The following is an 18,908-nucleotide window of genomic DNA, read 5'->3' on the forward strand; positions in this document are numbered from 1 at the left end:
AAAATGTTTAAAGCACTTCCCTTAACATCAGGAATAAAAGGCCGGGCGCGGTGGCTCACGCCTGTAATCCCAGCACTTTGGGAGGCTGAGGCGGGCAGATCACAAGGTCAGGAGTTCAAGACCAGCATGGCCAGCCTGGCCAACATAGTGAAACCCTATCTCTACTAAAAATACAAAAAAAATTAGCCGGGCGTAGTGGTGGGCACCTGTAGTCCCAGCTACTTGGAAGGCTGAGGCAGGAGAATCGCTTGAATCTGGGAGGCGGAGGTTGCAGTGAGCCAAGATGGTGCCATTACACTCCAGTCTGGGTGACACAGGGAAACTCTGTCTTAAAAAAAAAAAAAAAAAAATCAGGAATGAAGAAGCCACTATCACACTGTAGCCCCTAAAATGACAAGAAAAATAGATAACAGGTATAGACTGAAGATGAGAAAATAAAATGGTCATTATTTGAAGGTGTTTTATGTTATACAATAAAAGCAAAAGAACAAAATAGCTCAGTGGGAAAACTGGGGGTGGCAAGGGGAGATGGAGGCAGGTAAATGACTAGTAAGAATCTTATGCATGAAGTAAAAGACATAATTAGCACATTTGGGATAGGAATTACCTTTGGTGGGAGGAGGGAAATAAATATGTTTAGGGAAGGGCTTATGAGGCTTCAATGCTACTAAAAGGGCCAGGCATAGTAGCTCACACCTGCAGTCCCAGCACTTTGGGAGGCCAAGGTGGGAGGATTACTGGAGCCCAAGAGTTTGAGACTGGCCTGGGCCACATAGTCAGACCCCATCTCTACAAATAATTTTAAGATTAACTGGACATGGTGGCATGCACCTATAGTTCCAGCTACTCAGGAGGCTGAGGTGGGAGGATTGCTTGAGCCTGGAAGGTCAAGGATGCAGAGAGCCTTGATGGCACCACTGCACTCCAGCCTGAGTGACAGAGCAAGACCCTTTTTCTAAAAATAAGCTACTAAAAATGGGGCCAGATGTGGTGGTTCACACCTATAATCCCAGCACTTTGGGAGGCGGAGGTGGGTGGATCACCTGAGGTCAGGAGTTCGAAACCAGCCTGGCCAACATGCCAAAACCCCATTTCTACTACAAATACAAAAATTAGCTGTGCATCGTGGCATGCGCCTGTAATCCCAGCTACTCAGGAGGCTGAGGCAGGAGAATTGCTTGAACCCAAGAGACGGAGGTTGCAGCACGCCAAGATCGCACCACTGCACTCCAGCCTGGGTGACAGAGCAGCCAACCACCAAGCAACAATAACAACAACAAAGAAAGCTACTAAAAGTGTTAGACTTCCTTTTCTGAAAGCGAAAGCATTTATTTTATTTTATTTTTGAGACAGAATTTCACTCTTGTTGCTCAGGCTGGAGTGCAATGGTGTGATCTCGGCTCACCGCAACCTCTGCCTCCCGGGTTCAAGCAATTCTCCTGCCTCAGCCTCAGAGTAGCTGGGATTACAGGTGTGTGCCACCATGCCCGGCTAATTTTGTATTTTTAGTAGAGACGGGGTTTCTCCACGTTGGTCAGGCCAGTTTTGAACTCCCGACCTCAGGCGATCTGCCCTCCTCGGCTTCCCAAAGTGCTGGGATTACCGGCGTGAGCCACTGCGCCCGGCATGAAAGCGTTTCCGGTGTGAAAGCGTTTATTATTCTGTAAATGCACAGGTTGATTTTAGGCCTCTGTTTGCATGTATAGTAGTTATATAAGGGATTTCTTGCAGTAAAAGACATCAGGTGCTTTTTCGTTTCCCTCGGTGCTTATTCCAATATATGGAGTCCCATCATTATTGCGATCCTTAGAATAATAAAGTGACCCCTTCCCATGACGAAGCCCCTATAAGACATAGCTAATTCATCACCGCCGAGCCACTCATTCCCGCAGGTCCCTGGTGTGGGGACTGGGCGGTGAGCGGATGTGACCTGTTATCTCCAGCAGATACTGGGGGCCATGGAGTCTCAGGTGGGGGGGGGCCCGGCCGGCCCGGCCCTGCCCAACGGGCCACTCCTTGGTACAAATGGAGCCACTGACGACAGCAAGACCAACCTCATCGTCAACTACCTGCCCCAGAACATGACCCAGGATGAATTCAAGAGTCTTTTCGGCAGCATTGGCGACATCGAGTCCTGCAAGTTGGTTCGGGACAAGATCACAGGTGTGGCTGCTGGAGTTGCGGGGCGGGGGGGAGCAGAGGTGGCAGCCTCAGAAATACAGAGGTGATGGGGGCAGGCGGGGCCCTTGCTGAGGTTGTGGGGCAGTAGGGAGCAGAGGTGGCAGCCTCAGAAATACAGAGGTGATGGGGGCAGGCGGGGCCCTTGCTGAGGTTGTGGGGCAGTAAGGAGCAGAGGTGGCAGCCTCAGAAATACAGAGGTGATGGGGGCAGGTGGGGCCCTTGCTGAAGTGTCTCAGGGGTAATCGAGGCAGGAAGTGGTCTAGGGATGTGAGGTCTGCTGGGGAGACGGGTGTGCCCCCTAGGTGAAGGTCTCAGGAGCGATAGAGGCAGGTGGGACTCTAGCATCGAAGGTGTCATCTGAAAACAGGAAGATGGGATCTTGGTGGGGAGGGGACAGTCTCTCAGGCCTGAGTTTGGGGGGGACACTGGCAGGTGCCAAGGCTGGGTGGGAAGGTCATCCTTCTGGTTCTGCCCACAGGGCAGAGCCTTGGCTACGGGTTTGTGAACTATTCTGATCCCAATGATGCAGACAAAGCCATCAACACCCTCAACGGCCTCAAATTACAGACGAAGACCATCAAGGTTGGTGCCTCCTTCTCCAATCCCTCCACGACTGCCCACCCCAACTGACTGTCCCCAACCCCCTACTGCCACCTACCCGCCCCTACACATCCATGTCCACTGCCTTTCAGGACTCATCCCCAGAGGGGCTCAAATCTCCCCTCCAAGGCTTCCCAGCTGGGGTGGGGGCAATGACCTTCCCGCTCTAAACCTCAGTTTCCTCACCTGTCAATGGGGACAGTACTGGCTCCAGGATCTCTAGAGGCTCAGGGAGTCAGCCAGGCCCTGTAGGGCAGAGTGACCAGGGTCCGGTGAGCAGTCCCCTCCCTGCTTTTGTCATGGAATTGGGGGTGGGGGCCCATCTGCCATCTGGAGCCTAATTAGGGTCTGGGAGGGCGGGATTGGGGCGGCCCATCCCCCATCTTTGTGCAACGCCCCTCCCCCACAACCTCCCTTCTCAGCAGCCGCAGCTGGGACCCTACAAGCCCAGGTCCCCTGGGGGGGAGTCGTCATGGAAACCCCCCTCTCTGGGTTCGCATGGTGGTGTTTGGGCTCTGCCCTGCAAATCTGCTCCTGGACCCTGGAGGAAGCCAGGGTGGGGGGGTGGCCCATCTGGCCCCCAGTTCCGCATGAGAACAGAGGTGCAGGAATCTCTTCCCTTTCCTGATGCGGGGGGTTGGGAATTGGGGTGGGGGAGCGAAGTTGTGCACCAATGGGTCCCTTCATGGCCAAATAGACCCAGAAGCCCCAGGGCATGAGGACCCCAGACCCCAGTGACATTGAGATGCAGAATTTGCGTGCGTGTGTATGTGTGTATGTGTATATGTGTGTGAGCGTGTGCACGTGTATGTGTGTACGCGTGTGTGTGGTGTGTGTATGTGTGTGTGGTGTATGTGTGTGTGGTGTATGTGTGTGTGTGGTGTATGCGTGTGGTGTATGTGTGTGTGTGGTGTATGTGTGTGTGGTGTGTGTGTATGGTGTGTGTGTGGTGTATGTGTGTGGTGTGTGTGTATGGTGTGTGTGTGGTGTATGTGTGTGTGTAGTGTGTGTGTATGGTGTGTGTGTGTATGTGTGGTGTATATGTGCGTGGTGTGCGTGTATGGTATGTGTGTACGTGTGTGTGGTGTGTGGTGTGTGTATGTGTGTGTGGTGTGTGTATGGTGTGTGTGTATGTGTGTGTGGTGTGTATGGCGTGTGTGTATGGTGTGTGTGTGGTGTATGTGTGTGTGGTGTGTGTATGTGTGTGTGGTGTGTATGTGTGTGTGGTGTGTGTGGTGTGTATGTGTGTGGTGTGTGTGTGTGTGGTGTGTGTGTGGTGTATGTGTGTGGTGTGTGTGTGTGGTGTATGTGTGTGGTGTGTGTGTATGTGTGTGTGTGGTGTGTGTGGTGTGTGTGTGTATGGTGTGTGTGTGGTGTGTGTGTGTGGTGTGTGTATATGTTTGTGTGTGGTGTATGTGTGTGTGGTGTGTGTTGTGTGTGTATGGTATATGTGTATGTGTGTGGTGTATGTGTGTGCATGTGTGTGTGTGGTGTGTGTATGTGTGTTTATGTGTGGTGTGTGTATGTGTGTGTATATGTGTGGTGTATGTGTGTGTGTGTGTGTCATCTTGAGCTGTGAGACACAATGTTTATGATCCAGGTGTCCCGTGACTCACTGTGGCTCTGGCTGTGATACAATGGTTGTGGGACACAGTGTCTATGAGAGTGGCTGTGGTCAGGCGCACTGGTCCACACCGGTAATACCAGCACTTTGGGAGGCCAAGGCAGGAGGATCACTTGAGCCCGAGAGTTTGAGACTAACCTGGGCAGCGTGACAAAACCCTGTTCTAAAAAAAAATTTTTTTTAATTAACTGGGTGTGGCATCTTGCACCTGTAGTCCCAACTACCTGAGATGCTGAGCGGGGAGGATCACTGAAGCTGAGGAGGCTGAGGCTACAGTGAGTCATGTTTGCATCACTGCACTCCAGCCTGGGCAACAGAGCAAGACCCTGTCTCAAAAAGAAAAAAAAAGAAAAAATAGAGTGGCTGCTGTCAAGTGGATCTGTGTATTTAAGACTTCGGGTAGATCCCTATGTGTCTGTAGGATAAGGTGTTTTTGCTTTGTTTTGTTTTGTTTTGAGACAGAGTCTCCCTCTCTCACCCAGGCTGGAGTGCAATGGCACTATCTGGGCTCACTGCAACCTCCGCCTCCCAGGCTCAAGCGATTCTCCTGCCTCAGCCTCCCGAGTAGCTGGGATTACAGGCACCCACCACCACACCTGGCTAATTTTGTATTTTTAGTAGAGACGAGGTTTCTCCATGTTGGTCAGGATGGTCTTGAACTCCTGACCTCGTGATCCACCCACCTCAGCCTCCCAAAGTGCTGGGATTACAGGCATGAGCCACTGCACCCGGCCCAGGATGAGGTGCTTATTATTTGACAGGTGCATGTGACACTGTGACTCCGGCTGTGACCTGGTGGGGCCTCAGTGATGTGTCTGGCTCTGGCAGGATGTTTGTGTGTCATAGTGATGTGTGGGTGTGTCTACCTGTGCCCTGCTCTGCGGGATTGGGTGTGACATCGTGTGCTTGTGCTGCAGTGTGATGGGTATGTGGTTCTACAACCTTCACTGTAATCTCTGAGACTCCCTCCTGAACGTTGCTGAGAATGTGACAGTGGCCTGTGTCACCCTCCAGCTTGTTTCATCTCTGAGGCTGTGCAGCGGGGTGGCACTGCATGGCCTTCTGTCTGTCCCTGGGTGTTTTTGCTGTGTGATGGTGTTACGTGGTCAGTCCGGCCTGGGCGCTCTGGCAGCTGCCCAAAATATCTCCAGCTACGTGCCACGGGCCGGGCCCCATCCCAGATTTGAGTGTGGGTGGAATTTGGTCCCTTCTTGCCCTTGGGAAACCCATGTCATGGAAGGATGGGAAAGGGCCTGTGAAAACCTCCTCTGTGTCTTGGATGGTGCTGGACCTCCAATACCCATCCAGGATCTTACCCCCAAATCTAATCCCTCAACCCAAATCTGATTTATCAGCAAGTACCCTCACAGCTCCTAGACCCGTGGGAGAGAAAAAAAGAAGAGAAAACTGTCAAATATATGGACATTCTTCCTTCCTTCCTTCCTTCCTTCCTTCCTTCCTTCCTTCCTTCCTTCCTTCCTTCTTTCCTTTCTTTCTTTCCCTTTCCTTTCTTCCTTCCTTCCTTCCTTCCTTCCTTCCTTCCTTTCTTTCTTTCTCTTTCCTTTCTTTCTTCCTTCCTTCCTTCCTTCCTTTCTTTTTCTTTCCTTCCTTCCTTCTTTCTTTCTTTCTTCCTTTCGTCCTTTCTTCCTTTCCTTTCTTTCTCTTCTTTGTCTTGTCTTTTCTTTTTTTTTTTTTTTTTTTTTTTTTTTAGGACGGGAGTCTCGCGTGTCCGCCCAGGCTGGAGTGCAGTGGCGCGATCTCGGCTCACTGCAAGCTCAGCCTCCCGGGTTCCCGCCATTCTCCCCGCCTCAGCCTCCGAGTAGCTGGGACTACAGGCGCCCGCCACCGCGCCCGGCTAGTTTTTTGTATTTTTAGTAGAGACGGGGTTTCACCGTGTGTAGCCAGGAGGGTCTCGATCTCCTGACCTCGTGATCCACCCGCCTCGGCCTCCCAAAGGGCTGGGATCACAGGCTTGAGCCACCGCGCCGGCCTTCTTTTTCTGTGCTTTTTTTTTTTTTTTTCTTTGGGTTTCTTTTCTTTCGGGGAGGGGCGGGAGGGAGGGCGGGGAGGGGAGGGAGGGGAGGGTAGGGGAGGGGCCAGAAGGACGTTCTTACTCAGGCGTTCATTCAGTCAGTGCCGTACTAGTGACGTTCCTTCGTCCTCCTTCCTTCCTTCTTCGTCCTTCTGCTTCTTTCTTTCTTTCTTCTTTCTTTCTTCTTCTTCTCTTCTTCTTTTCTTTCTTCAGATGGCGCCTCGCTCTGTCACCCAGGCTGGAGTGCACTGGTGCAATCTCGGCTCACTGCAACCTCCACCTCCTAGGTTCAAGCAATTCTCCTGCCTCAGCCTTCCACGGAGCTGAGACTACAGGCGCCCGGCCACCATGCATGACTAATTTTTTTTTTTTTTTTTTTTTTTAGTAGAGACGGGGTTTCACCATGTTGGTCAGGCTGGTCTCGAACTTCCGACCTCAGGTCATCCACCCGCCTCAGCCTCCTAAAGTGCTGGGATTACAGGCGTGAGCCACCGCGCCCGGCATGGACATGATTTATTTCTTAATTATTATTATTTTTTTTTTGAGATGGAATCTCGCTCTGTTACCCAGGCTGGAGTACAGTGGAGCGATCTTGGCTCACTGCAACTCCGCGTTTTGGGTTCAAGTGATTCTCCTGCTTCAGCCTCCTGAGTAACTGGGATTACAGGTGCCTGCCACCATGACCAACTAATTTTTGCAGTTTTTTTTTTTTTGAGATGGAGTCTGGCTCTGTCACCCAGGCTGGAGTGCAGTGGCCGGATCTCAGCTCACTGCAAGCTCCGCCTCCCAGGTTCACGCCATTCTCCTGCCTCAACCTCCCGAGTAGCTGGGACTACAGGCGCCCGCCACCTCGCCCGGCTATCTTTTTGTATTCTTTAGTAGAGACGGGGTTTCACCGTGTTAGCCAGGATGGTCTCGATCTCCTGACCTCATGATCCACCCGTCTCGGCCTCCCAAAGTGCTGGGATTACAGGCTTGAGCCACCGCGCCCGGCCTGATTTTTGCATTTTTACTAGAGATGGGATTTCACCGTGTTGGCCAAGGTGGTCTCTAACTCTTGACTTCAAGTAATCCGCCCACCTCAGCCTCACAAAGTGCTGGGGTTACAGACGTGAGCCACCATTCCTGCCATGGCTGTGATTTTAAAAATCACTATTACAGACATGACAGCAGCTGATGTGACTGTCTTTTTTTTTTCTGGAGAACCCCAGGTGCACAAAATTGCATTAATCAGAACCCCGCCCCCCCATTCGCACTCAAACTACTTTATCTATTTTGTTCATTTTTTAGTTAGTTATTTCAAATGGAGGCATACACTCTCACAACTCACTGTCTCAACTCACTGTCCCAAACAAAAGCCAGACCCTTGACAAAGACCCCTATCTATCAAGAGGTTAATTAGAAGAAATAGAAAATAGAGACTGGGCACAAAGGCTCACACCTGTAGTCCCAGCACTTTGGGAGGCCGAGGTGGGAGGATTGCTGGAGCCTGGGAGGTCAAGGCTGCGGTGAACCATGATTGCGCCACTGTACTCCAGCCTGGGCAACAGAGCGAGACCCCATCTCAAAACAAACAAAAACCTCACTTCACAAGAAAAAGAAAGAGGAAAGGAAGGAAGGGAAGGAGGGAGGGAGGGAGGAAAGAAGGAGGGAGGGAGGGAAGCAGGAAGGAAGGAAGGGAGGGAGGGAGGGAGGGAGGGAGGAAAAATAGATAAGGGGGAGAATTGCTCATGACCACGCCCCAGCCTCGTCCTCAGGTCACCCACTGAACATCTGAGAGGTGGACTTCTGGGCCATGCTTCCAGGACATTGATAAACATACAATGAAACAAGGTCACACAATATTCCCTGCTTTGTAAATAGACTTTTCTGTCCCCTATTTTACCATACTCACCACTCACCACCATCTCTGGGAGATAAATATACATGTCCATCTTTTTCTTTTTTTTTTTTTTAGAGACAGGGTCTTGCTCTGTAGCCCAGGCTGTAGTGCAGTGTTGTGATCATAGCTCACTGCAGCCTTGAACTCCTGGGTTCAAGTGATCCTCCAGCCTCAGCCTCCCGAGTAGCTGGGACCACAGGTGTGTGCCACCACACTCAGCTAATTTTTTTTTTTTTTTGTAGAGATTGTTGGGGGTGGAGGAGGGTCTTGCTATATTGTCCAGGCTGGTCTCAAACTCCTGGGCTCCCTTGATCCTCCCGCCTTGAACTTCCAGAGCACTGGGATTATAGGCATGAGCCACTGCACCTGAACCACCACTTTTTTAAACACCTGCAGAGAATTTCATTGTTGGGTGGGACTATAATTAATAATGTGATTCAGATAGTAGTGCTAAAATATGTCTAATTCCTAGTTGAGAGAAGTGCTTTGAGAAAGTAATAGGGGTGGTGAGGGGAGGACAAATTTAGATGAGAGAGGACAGGGAGGATGTTTCAACTGAGACCCAAAGAAAGAAGAAGGGGAAGAATGTTCCAGACAGAGAGAACAGGCAATGCCAGGGCCCTGAGGCTGAGACATGCCTGGTGTGTTTGGGAAAAATGGGGTAAGTTCAAGTTGCTGGAACACAGTAATTGCGGCAGAAAGTCGGGGAAGATGAGGGCAAGGGTGTGATGGTGAAGAATGTGCAGGGCTTTGTGGTCCAAGGAAAGGACTTGGGCTTTCCTGCTGAGGAAGGTGGGAGCCATAGAGAGTTCTGAGCAGACGGGGGATGTGACCTGGCTCAGGTGTTCACGGGCGCCCTCTGGCTGCTGTAGGGGGAACAGACAGTGGGGGATGGGAGCAGGAGGGCCAGCATGGAGACTGCTACGCTGGTTCAGGTGATCAGTAGTGGAGGCTGGGCCAGGGTGGGACAGTGGCAGTGGGGTGAAGTGTGTGGATTCTGGATAAGGAGGAAGGTGGAGCCTACAGGATTTATAGTGGGTTGAATGTGCATGTGAAGAACAGGTGTCGAGAATAATCTGAACCTGGGGACACAAGCACTTAGGAGGACAGAGCTGCCATTAGTGAGTCAGGGCAGTTTGGAGGTGGGCAGGAGCTGGAAGTACCCATGCTGTGTATGAAGTGCCCTTGACCCCCTCATGTGGGGCACCTGGACACAGGTGCCACCAGCGGTGCAGACTGAGGACATTTGGGAGTTATTGGATGGAGCTGATGACTAAAGATCTGAGTGTCCCTGGGGGGCCCAGTGTAGCTGGGAAGAGAAGGGGCCAGTGTCTTAGGTCCACTCTTCATAGGAGTGGGAAGAGTGGCTGGGTGTGGTGGTGCATGCCTGTAGTCCCAGCTACTTGGGAGGCTGAGGTGGGAGGATGGATTGAGTCTAGGAGTCGGAGGCTGCAGTGCAGTATGATTGCACCTGTGAATAATCACTGCATCCTAGCCTGGGCAGCATAGCAAGATTCCCCTTTCGATAAAATAAAAATAGGCCAGGCATGGTGGCTCATATCTATAATCCCAGCATTTTGGGAGGCCGAGATGGGAGAATTGCTTGAGGCCAGAAGTTCAAGACCAGCCTGGATAACATAGTGAGATCATGTCGCTACAAAAAAAAAAAAAAAAAATTTTTTTTTTTTGAAAATTAGCTGAGGCTGGGGGAGGTGGCTCATGCCTGTAATCCCAGCACTTTGGGAGGCTGAGGCAGGCAGATCATGAGGTCAGGAGTTCGAGACCAGCCTGACAAACATGGTGAGACCCCCCCCCCCAAATCTCTGCTAAAATTACAAAAATTAGGCCAGGCGCGGTGGCTCACACCTGTAATCCCAGCACTTTGGGAGGCCAAGATGAGTGGATCACAAGGTCAAGAAATCAAGACCATCCTGGCCAACATGGTGAAACCTCGTCTCTACTAAAAATACAAAAAAAAAAAAAAAAAAATTAACTAGGCGTGGTGGTGGCATGCCTGTAGTCTCAGCTAGCCAGGAGGCTGAGGCAGGAGAGTTGCTTGAACCGGCTACAGTGAGTAGAGATCACGCCACTGCACTCCAGCCTGGTGACAGAGCGACACTCCATCTCAAAAAAAAAAAAAAAAAATTAAAAAAATTAGCTGGGCATAGTGGTGCATGCCTGTAATCTCAGCTACTCATGAGGCTGAATCAGGAGAATCGCTTGAACCCGGGAGGCATAGGTTGCAGTGAGCCGAGATGGTGCCATTGCACTCCAGCCTGGGCGACAGAGCGAAACTCCATCTCAAAAGAAAAAAAAAAGGCTGGCCAGGAGTGATGGTGGGTGCCTATAGTCTCAGCTACTTGGGGGGCTTAGGCGGGAGGATTGCTTGAGCCCAAGAGGTCGAGGCTGCAGTGAGCTGAGATCACGCCATTGCATTCCAGCCTGGGTTAAAAAGTGAGATCTTGTCTTTAAAAAGAAAAAAAGTCAATGTTTGTTAATGGACTATCAAGCATGTGATAGTGATGTGAGCTGGGTATTCAAGGAGCCCCTTGGGGTCACATGTCACCCCAGGGAGACATGTCCTCCCCAGGTGGCAGGTCCCCATCATTCTATACAGGCAGTGCCAAGTTTTTTTTTTTTTTTTTTTTGAGACAGAGTCTGGCTCTGTCGCCCAGGCTGGAGTGCGGTGGCGGGATCTCAGCTCACTGCAAGCTCCGCCTCACAGGTTTACGCCATTCTCCTGCCTCCGCCTCCCAAGTAGCTGGGACTACAGGCGTCCGCCTCGTCGCCCGGCTAGTTTTTTTTGTATTCTTTAGTAGAGACGGGGTTTCACCGTATTGGCCAGGATGGTCTCGATCTCCTGACCTTGTGATCCCCCCGTCTCAGCCTCCCAAAGTGCTGGGATTACAGGCTTGGGCCACCGCGCCCGGCAGTGCCAAGTTGTTATAGCCACTGCTGTGTCCCCTCTCCCATATCCGACTCAGCCCCACCCATGGTGACAACTCTAGAGATACTTATCGAGTGACGGATGGGTCACTTCCGCCAACTCCGTGATGGTTTAGATGTGGCCTCACTCTCTCCATCTGTGAAATGGGTCTCTGCCTCACCCCTGTCTGTCTGACCCCCTCACCCAGGTGTCCTATGCCAGACCCAGTTCAGCATCCATCCGGGATGCCAACCTGTACGTCAGCGGGCTCCCCAAGACCATGAGCCAGAAAGAGATGGAGCAGCTCTTCTCCCAGTACGGCCGCATCATCACGTCCCGCATCCTGGTGGACCAGGTCACAGGTCAGGCAGTCAGGGAGGGTGCACCTGGTGGGGGTGCTGGGCAAAGGCAGTCAGGTGGGATCAACGTGGAGAAACCGACCGAGATGTCAGGGCATGAAGCAGGGAAGGGAAGAGTGGGGTTACACAGGAGGGGACAGGGTCGCCGTGATGGACGTTTCCGCCCCCGGCAGGTGTCTCTCGGGGTGTGGGATTCATCCGCTTCGACAAGAGGATTGAGGCTGAGGAGGCTATCAAAGGACTGAATGGGCAGAAGCCGCTGGGCGCAGCTGAGCCCATCACAGTCAAGTTCGCGAACAACCCGAGTCAGAAGACAGGGCAGGCGCTGCTCACCCACCTCTACCAGTCGTCCGCCCGGCGCTACGCAGGCCCCCTACACCATCAGACACAGCGTTTCCGGTGAGCCCCCTGCCACCCACCCAGACGGCCCCAGGCCCGGTGCCCCCAAGCGTGCAGGTGCCCTCTATGAACCCCATTCCTGCCAAGGGGAGGGATGCCGGGAGGGCGCGCACACATGGGGGCCAAGGAGCCTATCTGTCAAGTGCCAAGTCCAGCCGCTCGTATACAGCAGGCACTCAGTGTATGCTGGCCACAACAATTGGCATTCTTGATGTTAAAGATTTTGGCGTTGGCGGGGCCCAGTGGCTCAAGCCTGTAATCCCAGCACTTTGGGAGGCCGAGGCGGGTGGATCACGAGGTCAGGAGATCGAGACTATCCTGGCTAACACGGTGAAACCCCGTCTCTACTAAAAACACACAAAAAATTAGCCGGGCGTGGTGGCGGGTGCCTGCAGTCCCGGCTACTCGGGAGGCTGAGACAGGAGAATGGCGTGAACCCAGGAGGCGGAGCTTGCAGTGAGCCGAGATCTGCCACTGCACTCCAGCCTGGGCGACAGAGTAAGACTGCGTCTTGGGAGAAAAAAAAAAAAAAAAGATTTTGGCGTCATCTGACTGGGTTCCAGCTCTGGTGGCCCCTTTTTCTTTCAGGTTCGTGACTGTATCTCTCTGTGCCTCAGTTTCCCCATCTGTAATAATACCAAATATTTCATGAGTCTTTGCTGTGTGCTAGACACCCTCATTCTTCTGCAATCCGATGAGAACAGAGCTTGTGTTGTCCCTGTTTTATGGACGGGGACTGTAAGGCACAGAGAGGTGTTGGGGTTTGCCCGGCCCAAACAGAACAGAGACTCGAACCCAGGACCTGGAGTCCAAGCTCGTAGTCACTCCAAGGGGAGACAATGGAAGCCCCTTGTGGGCCCCTGGGTGATCGGGGCAAGTTACCCACCCCTTCAAGTGCTGTGAGAATGTTGGCTGTGGTAGTTACTGTTGCCTTTGTTAGGCAAAGGCCCAGCGCCTGGGCCCAGAGGGGACACGCCGGCCAGGAGGGGGAGGATGGATGAGGAGGGCAGTGCAGGCTGGGCAGTGGCGGGGCAGGCGAGAGGCGGTGCCTGAGTGACCACGGTTCCGTGCCAGGCGGTGTCTAGCCGGGCGGGCAGGGAGCAGGCAGGCGGGGGCAGGGCTCTGCTGCAGGCCTGTTGGGTGGGGGTGGGGAGGGCAGGCCGACGGTGTCACAGCAGGGGGGCATGACTGGAAGCCACCTCTGACCACCTCCTCTGCCTCCACAGGCTGGACAATTTGCTCAACATGGCCTACGGCGTCAAGAGGTAACAGTGCTCCCGCCCCGCTGTCCCCACCCCTCACCATCCATGCCCCTGATGCACCCCTCCCCAGCTCATCCTGAGGGCTTCAGGCTTAGTCTTTTTTGCCTGGGTCTTGGAGTAGCATGGCCATTGAGAGATGTGACATCGAAGCCAGGCATGGTGGTTCTCGCCTGTGCTCCCAGTGTTTTGAGAGGCTGAGGGGCAAAGAGCACTTGAGGCCAGGAGTTCGAGACCAGCCTGGGCAACATAGTGAGATCCCTCTCTACAGTTTTTTTTTTTAAAGGATTAGCCTGGTGTGGTGGCACATGCCTGTAGTTCAGGCTACTCAGGAGGCTGAGGCGGGAGGATCGCTTGAGCCCAGGAGTTGGAGGCTGCAGTGAACTGTGATAGTGCCACTGCACTCCAGCCTGGGTGACAGAGCGAGACCTTGTCTCCAAAAATTAAAAAATGTGGCCGGGCATGGTGGCTCATGCCTGTAATCCCAGCTACTCAGGAGGCTGAAGCAGGAGAATCGCTTGAACATGGAAGGAGGAGGTTGCGGTGAGTCGAAATCGTGCCACTGCACTCCAGCCTGGGCAACAAGAGCAAAACTCCATCTCAAAAAAAAAAAGAAATTTAAAAATGTAAAAGAAGATCTCAGTCTCAGTCTAGCAGGGGAGGAGACAGAAATGAATAGTGATGAGGGCTGTGCAGTAGAAAGGGTAACAGAGGCCGGGCGCAGTGGCTCTTGCCTGTAATCCCAGGACTTTGGGAGGCCGAGGTGAGTGGAGCACGAGGTCAGGAGTTCAAGACCAGCCTGGCCAAGATGGTGAAACCCCGTTTCTACTAAAAATACAAAAATTTAGCCGGGCGTGGTGGTGGGGAGGCTGAGGCAGAGAACTGCTTGAACCGGGGGAGCAGAGGTTGCAGTGAGCCAAGATCATGCCACTTTACTCCAGCCTGGGCGACAGAGTGAGACTCCGTCTCAAAAAAAATAAAGAAGGGGTGACGGAGACCCAGCAGCAGAGATCCCCCTCACATGTGAAGCAACATCCACACACAGGCAGAGTGGAAAGGGAGTTTGTGGCAGTGGGAACAGCCTGTGCAAAGAGGGCCAGAAGGAGAGAGTAGTTTGTTCCTCGTGGTCAGGATTGAATGGTTCAGGCCCTTGGGTCCTCCTCTCCCAGCTGAGGGGTTTAATCCAAGGACCGGATTGCCATCGAGGAATGTGAGTGGAGCCAATTCTGTCCTTTCATGAATTCATTCAACAGACACCTCCCAAGTGCTTACTGGGTGTTGTTCAGGGGCTGGAACAAACTCTTGCAGGGAAGATGGAGCTGATGATAATAAATACATGATTTGAAAAGGAAAGCCGGGTGCAGTGGCTCACACCTGTAATCTCAACACTTTGGAACTCCAAGGCAGTAGGATTGCTTGAGCCCAGGAGTTCGAGACCAGCCTGGCCAATGCAGCAAGACCCCACCTCTACAAAAAATTTTAAAAATTAGCAGGGCATGGCCGGGCACGGTGGCTCACGCCTGTAATCCCAGCACTTTGGGAGGTCGAGGCGGGCAGATCACCTGAGGTCGGGAGTTCGAGACCAGCCTGATCAACATGGAGAAACCTCGTCTCTACTAAAAATATAAAATTAGCTGGACATGGTGGCGCGTGCTACTAGGGAGGCTGAGGCAGGAGAATCACTTGAACCCAGGAGGTAGAAGTTGCAGTGAGCCAAGATCGCACCACTGCACTCCAGCCTGGGTGACAAAGTAACACTCTGTCTCAAAAAAAAAAAAAACAAAAAACATATATATATGTGTGTGTGTGTATGTGTGTGTGTGTGTGTGTATGTATGTGTGTATATATATATATATATATATATATATATATAGTGGGGCATGGTGGTGTACCTGTAGTCCCAGCTACTTGGGAGGCCAAGGCAGGAGGATTGCTTGAGCCTGAGAGTTCGAGACCAGTCTAAGCAACATAGTGAGGCTGTGTCTCTACAAATCATAAAAAAAATTAGCTGGGTGTGAGGGTGCCTGCCTGTAGTCCCAGCTACTCAGGAGTCTGAGGTGGGAGGATTGCTTGAGCCCAGGAGGTCAAAGCTGCAGTGAGCCATGATTACACCACTGCACTCCAGCCTGGGTGACAGAGTGAGACCTTGTCTCTTAAAAAAAAACACAATTGCATTCAGGGGTCACCGTTCTAAGGTCATGGCACAGTCAGGGGTCATGAAGGCGTGAGGGGTCACAACGGGGTCGGAAGCATGCGGGGGGTCAGGGCAGAGCCCGCGTGACCCCCAAAGTAGTCCCCTGTCGCTCATCGCCAGGTTCTCCCCGATCGCCATCGACGGTATGAGTGGCCTGGCGGGCGTGGGCCTGTCGGGGGGCGCGGCAGGCGCTGGCTGGTGCATCTTCGTGTACAACCTGTCACCGGAGGCGGACGAGAGCGTGCTGTGGCAGCTGTTCGGGCCCTTTGGGGCGGTCACCAACGTCAAGGTCATCCGCGATTTCACCACCAACAAATGCAAGGGGTTCGGCTTCGTGACCATGACCAACTATGACGAGGCGGCCATGGCCATCGCCAGCCTGAACGGCTATCGCCTGGGCGAGCGCGTGCTACAGGTCTCCTTCAAGACCAGCAAACAGCACAAGGCGTGAGCCCGCCCCGCCTGCCCTCCCACCCCCTCCCCGGGCAGCAGAGAGAGAAAGAGAGAGAGAGAGAGAGAGAGAGAGAGAGAGAGAGAGAGAGAGCGAGAGCGAGAGAGAAGGGGCCCAAGAGAGACAGCACAGGCAGCCCCACGGATGACGCGAGGGCCCCACGTCCCTGCGGAAGCCACAGGGTGAGCACTCCGGGGTGGGAGGGTCTGCAGGGAAATGGGGGGGTGCCCGGGGATCCCCCGCCCCATCCTCCTGCCCCCACCCCAGGCTGGGCTGTTCACTCTCTCGTCTTGGTTTGGTTCATGGTGAAGGTTTTTGTTTCTTTTTTCAGCTAAAAAGAATGCAGAGATGTGCCCCCACCCCCACCCTCGACCACCCCCGATGGGATGGCTTGCGGGGCTTCAGGGGGTGCCCTCCCAGACCCCTTTGCCCAGGCCTCCCCAGTACCTAGGTGGGGCCTGGGGTAGGAGGAACAGGTTTAAAAATCCCCAAAAAAGCGAATCGTGAGGAGGGGTGTGGGCACCCCCAGCCCAGTGCCCCCTGGTGGAATGCGGGGAGCAGGCAGTGGGGCTGGAAGCAGAAACAAATGAAAAAAAAAAGGGGGGGTGGGAGGGGAAGAAAAACTCTATTTTTGTAAAAAGGGAAAAAGACCTCGTGGAGAATTTTTACTGGGGATTCTTGAACTTGAAAAAAAAAAAAACACAAAAAAAGACAAAAAAAAAAAGAAAATATTTTGGCAGGCTATGTTTACCAACTGGGGCAGGGGTGGGGGGCAGGGGCCCAGGGAGCAGGGCTTAGGGGCTGGCAGCCCACGGGGCCACACAGAGGAACAACCACGCAGACACTCACACCACGGGGACGCACGGACAGACGCAGACAGACACAGCGACATGCCCCAGACACGTTAAGGGACTAGTTGGCCACACTCAGACACGTGGACAGGGATAAACAGAAAGAGACAGAAGTCGGGGCTACGTCCATGTGGACACAGACCACAGATGTGGGCACACGAATCCATCCACCTGTCCACGTGCACACGTGAATGTAGCGATAGATATTTGGATATCAAATTTGGACACCAGGTCACAGAGAACACAGAGAGACACAGACACCACCCAGGAACACGCAGACATATGCCCATAGCATCCCATAGGCCCAGGCAGGAGGTCCCACCCCAGACCCTGCCCCAGATGCTCCCTCACCCTCTTGGCCCCTTTGCCCTGGCCCCCAGGTTCTCTGCAGAGATCTCTCCTGGACCCCCAGTGGTCTCCTTGGCGCCCACAAACACAGGCGTGCACACGCAGCGCACATGCATTGAGACACACGATACCTCGTTCCACCTTGGCGCACGGTGGGCTGGAGGCAGCCCCCCCCACAACACTTGAGGCCAAAGGACACCCCTGTCCCCGGGGCTCAGCCTCCCTCTGGGCCAAGGCCTTGACCCACGCAGCTGAGGGAGAGGCCCAGTCCTGAGCCTCCCCCACCAGGACTGGGCCTACCCAGCAGCAAGCCCCCCCGGCACTCCCCGCCAGGCCCAGGGTGGGGTGGACGGGCCCAAGGGCCCAGCCCCACACTCCTTTCCCGTCCACTTGTCACCTACCTACCCCCTTTCGGTTTGTTGGGTTTTTCGTCTTTCCAGATTGCAGTGGACACAGCCCCTGACCTCGAGCCCCGGCCCCCGGCTTCTGTCTGGACATTGCATCGCCCTAGTTTTCTTTCTTTAAAAAAAAAAATTCCAACAGAAGCCACAGGCCGGAGCCCCTGGGAGCCCTCGCACCGCTCCCCACCCGCCTCAGTGGCCCCATCGGAACTGAGAATTGCAAAACCCCGACTTATAGCTATAGTTAAGTTGCCTTCCCCCGGTGTCCCCACGTTTGGTGTCTGGCTATGGCGCCCCCCATCTGACTGTCCAGCTCTCTCTCCCCCACCCCTCCCGGTGTTGTTATTAAACGTCTGTGGAGCTTCTGCTGCAAGGAACAAAAAAGAAAAAAAATCAAAAAAGCGACAAAAAAACACAAACAGAAGAGGAAAAAAAAAGCAACAAAAAAAGAAAACACACAGAAGAGATTTAAAAAAAAAAAAAAGGGAAAAAAAAAAGACATAAACTGGCACCAGTTAACTTTCTTGTACTTTTTTGCTGAATTTAGCTTCTTGTAGTTTTAACTTATTGCTATGTTAACTATTTATTCTCCTCGTTGCCCTGTAAGGACATCCGTGTATATTTCTGTTACTTCATCCGGTTTGCAAGTCAAAGGAACGACAATGTTCTCTTTGTTTCTTTAAGTTTTGCCGAGACATGGTTATGCCTAATTTATTTATAAAAGGGGAAGTGGAATCATTAAAGTAATAATAATTATTAATAACAGTAATGGTAGCCGAGTGGCACGCGGGGGCGTGTGCTCTGCGGGGCAGTCCCCACGGCCAGCGACGTCCAGGTCATCCATGGGATTCTTTTTGCTCTTGTCTTGAGAATTTTTTCAGTCCTATTTAGCTGGTGAAATCCCTAGCTTGTTCTTGATACACAAACCTATTTATTCTTGTGGTTTTAAGTCCTCCCTGCCCTCTCCCCCCTCCCCTCCAGCAGGGCAGGGACCCCTCTCCCCTGCTGTCCCTTGGGGCTCTCTCCCCTCCGCCCTCTGCATTCGGGAACACGCATGTCTGCGTGGGAAGCTTGCAGCAGGGCGTCCGAGCAATAAGGGCTGGGTTTGTCCCCCACCCTGGGGGGGGCCAGGCTCCAGAGAGGGGGCACCTCCCCACACACCCCTCCCCCGCACCGAGGCCTAGGCCCCTGCTGCCCCCAAGACTGGGAGGGGACTTCTTTTTCTAAAACACAAAACTCAGCCCAGCCAGGCCCCCTCCCTGGAGGCCAGCACCTCCCCGCAGGGGGCCAGGCCAGGGCTCCCAGGGGAGGGGGACTCGGGTCTTCCACGTCCCTGGGGGGCAGGGGCCAGGCCAGGGGGGAGGGGGCTCAGCCCCTCCACCCCTCCCTTCATCCTGTTAT

The 18,908-nt window shown here is 53.2% G+C and overlaps 1 protein-coding gene and 1 pseudogene across 1 annotated transcript in view; both read left to right on the top strand.

The window, feature by feature from the left end:
• The window catches only part of ELAVL3 (ELAV like RNA binding protein 3), a 28,010-nt gene extending 12,103 nt beyond the window's left edge, over positions 1 to 15,907 (top strand). The window contains exons 2-7 of the mRNA XM_030936120.1: positions 1,947 to 2,163; positions 2,660 to 2,763; positions 11,454 to 11,607; positions 11,778 to 12,003; positions 13,230 to 13,268; positions 15,577 to 15,907. Coding sequence (XP_030791980.1) covers positions 1,947 to 2,163; positions 2,660 to 2,763; positions 11,454 to 11,607; positions 11,778 to 12,003; positions 13,230 to 13,268; positions 15,577 to 15,907 — 1,071 coding nt within the window. The remainder of the gene's footprint in view (positions 1 to 1,946; positions 2,164 to 2,659; positions 2,764 to 11,453; positions 11,608 to 11,777; positions 12,004 to 13,229; positions 13,269 to 15,576) is intronic.
• Positions 15,908 to 16,755: 848 nt separating this feature from the next.
• Positions 16,756 to 17,617, top strand: LOC104670440 (annotated as a pseudogene).
• The last annotated feature ends 1,291 nt before the right edge of the window (positions 17,618 to 18,908 follow it).

This window comes from Rhinopithecus roxellana, chromosome 8 (assembly GCF_007565055.1).
Source record: "Rhinopithecus roxellana isolate Shanxi Qingling chromosome 8, ASM756505v1, whole genome shotgun sequence".
NCBI classification, from domain to species: Eukaryota; Metazoa; Chordata; class Mammalia; order Primates; family Cercopithecidae; genus Rhinopithecus; species Rhinopithecus roxellana.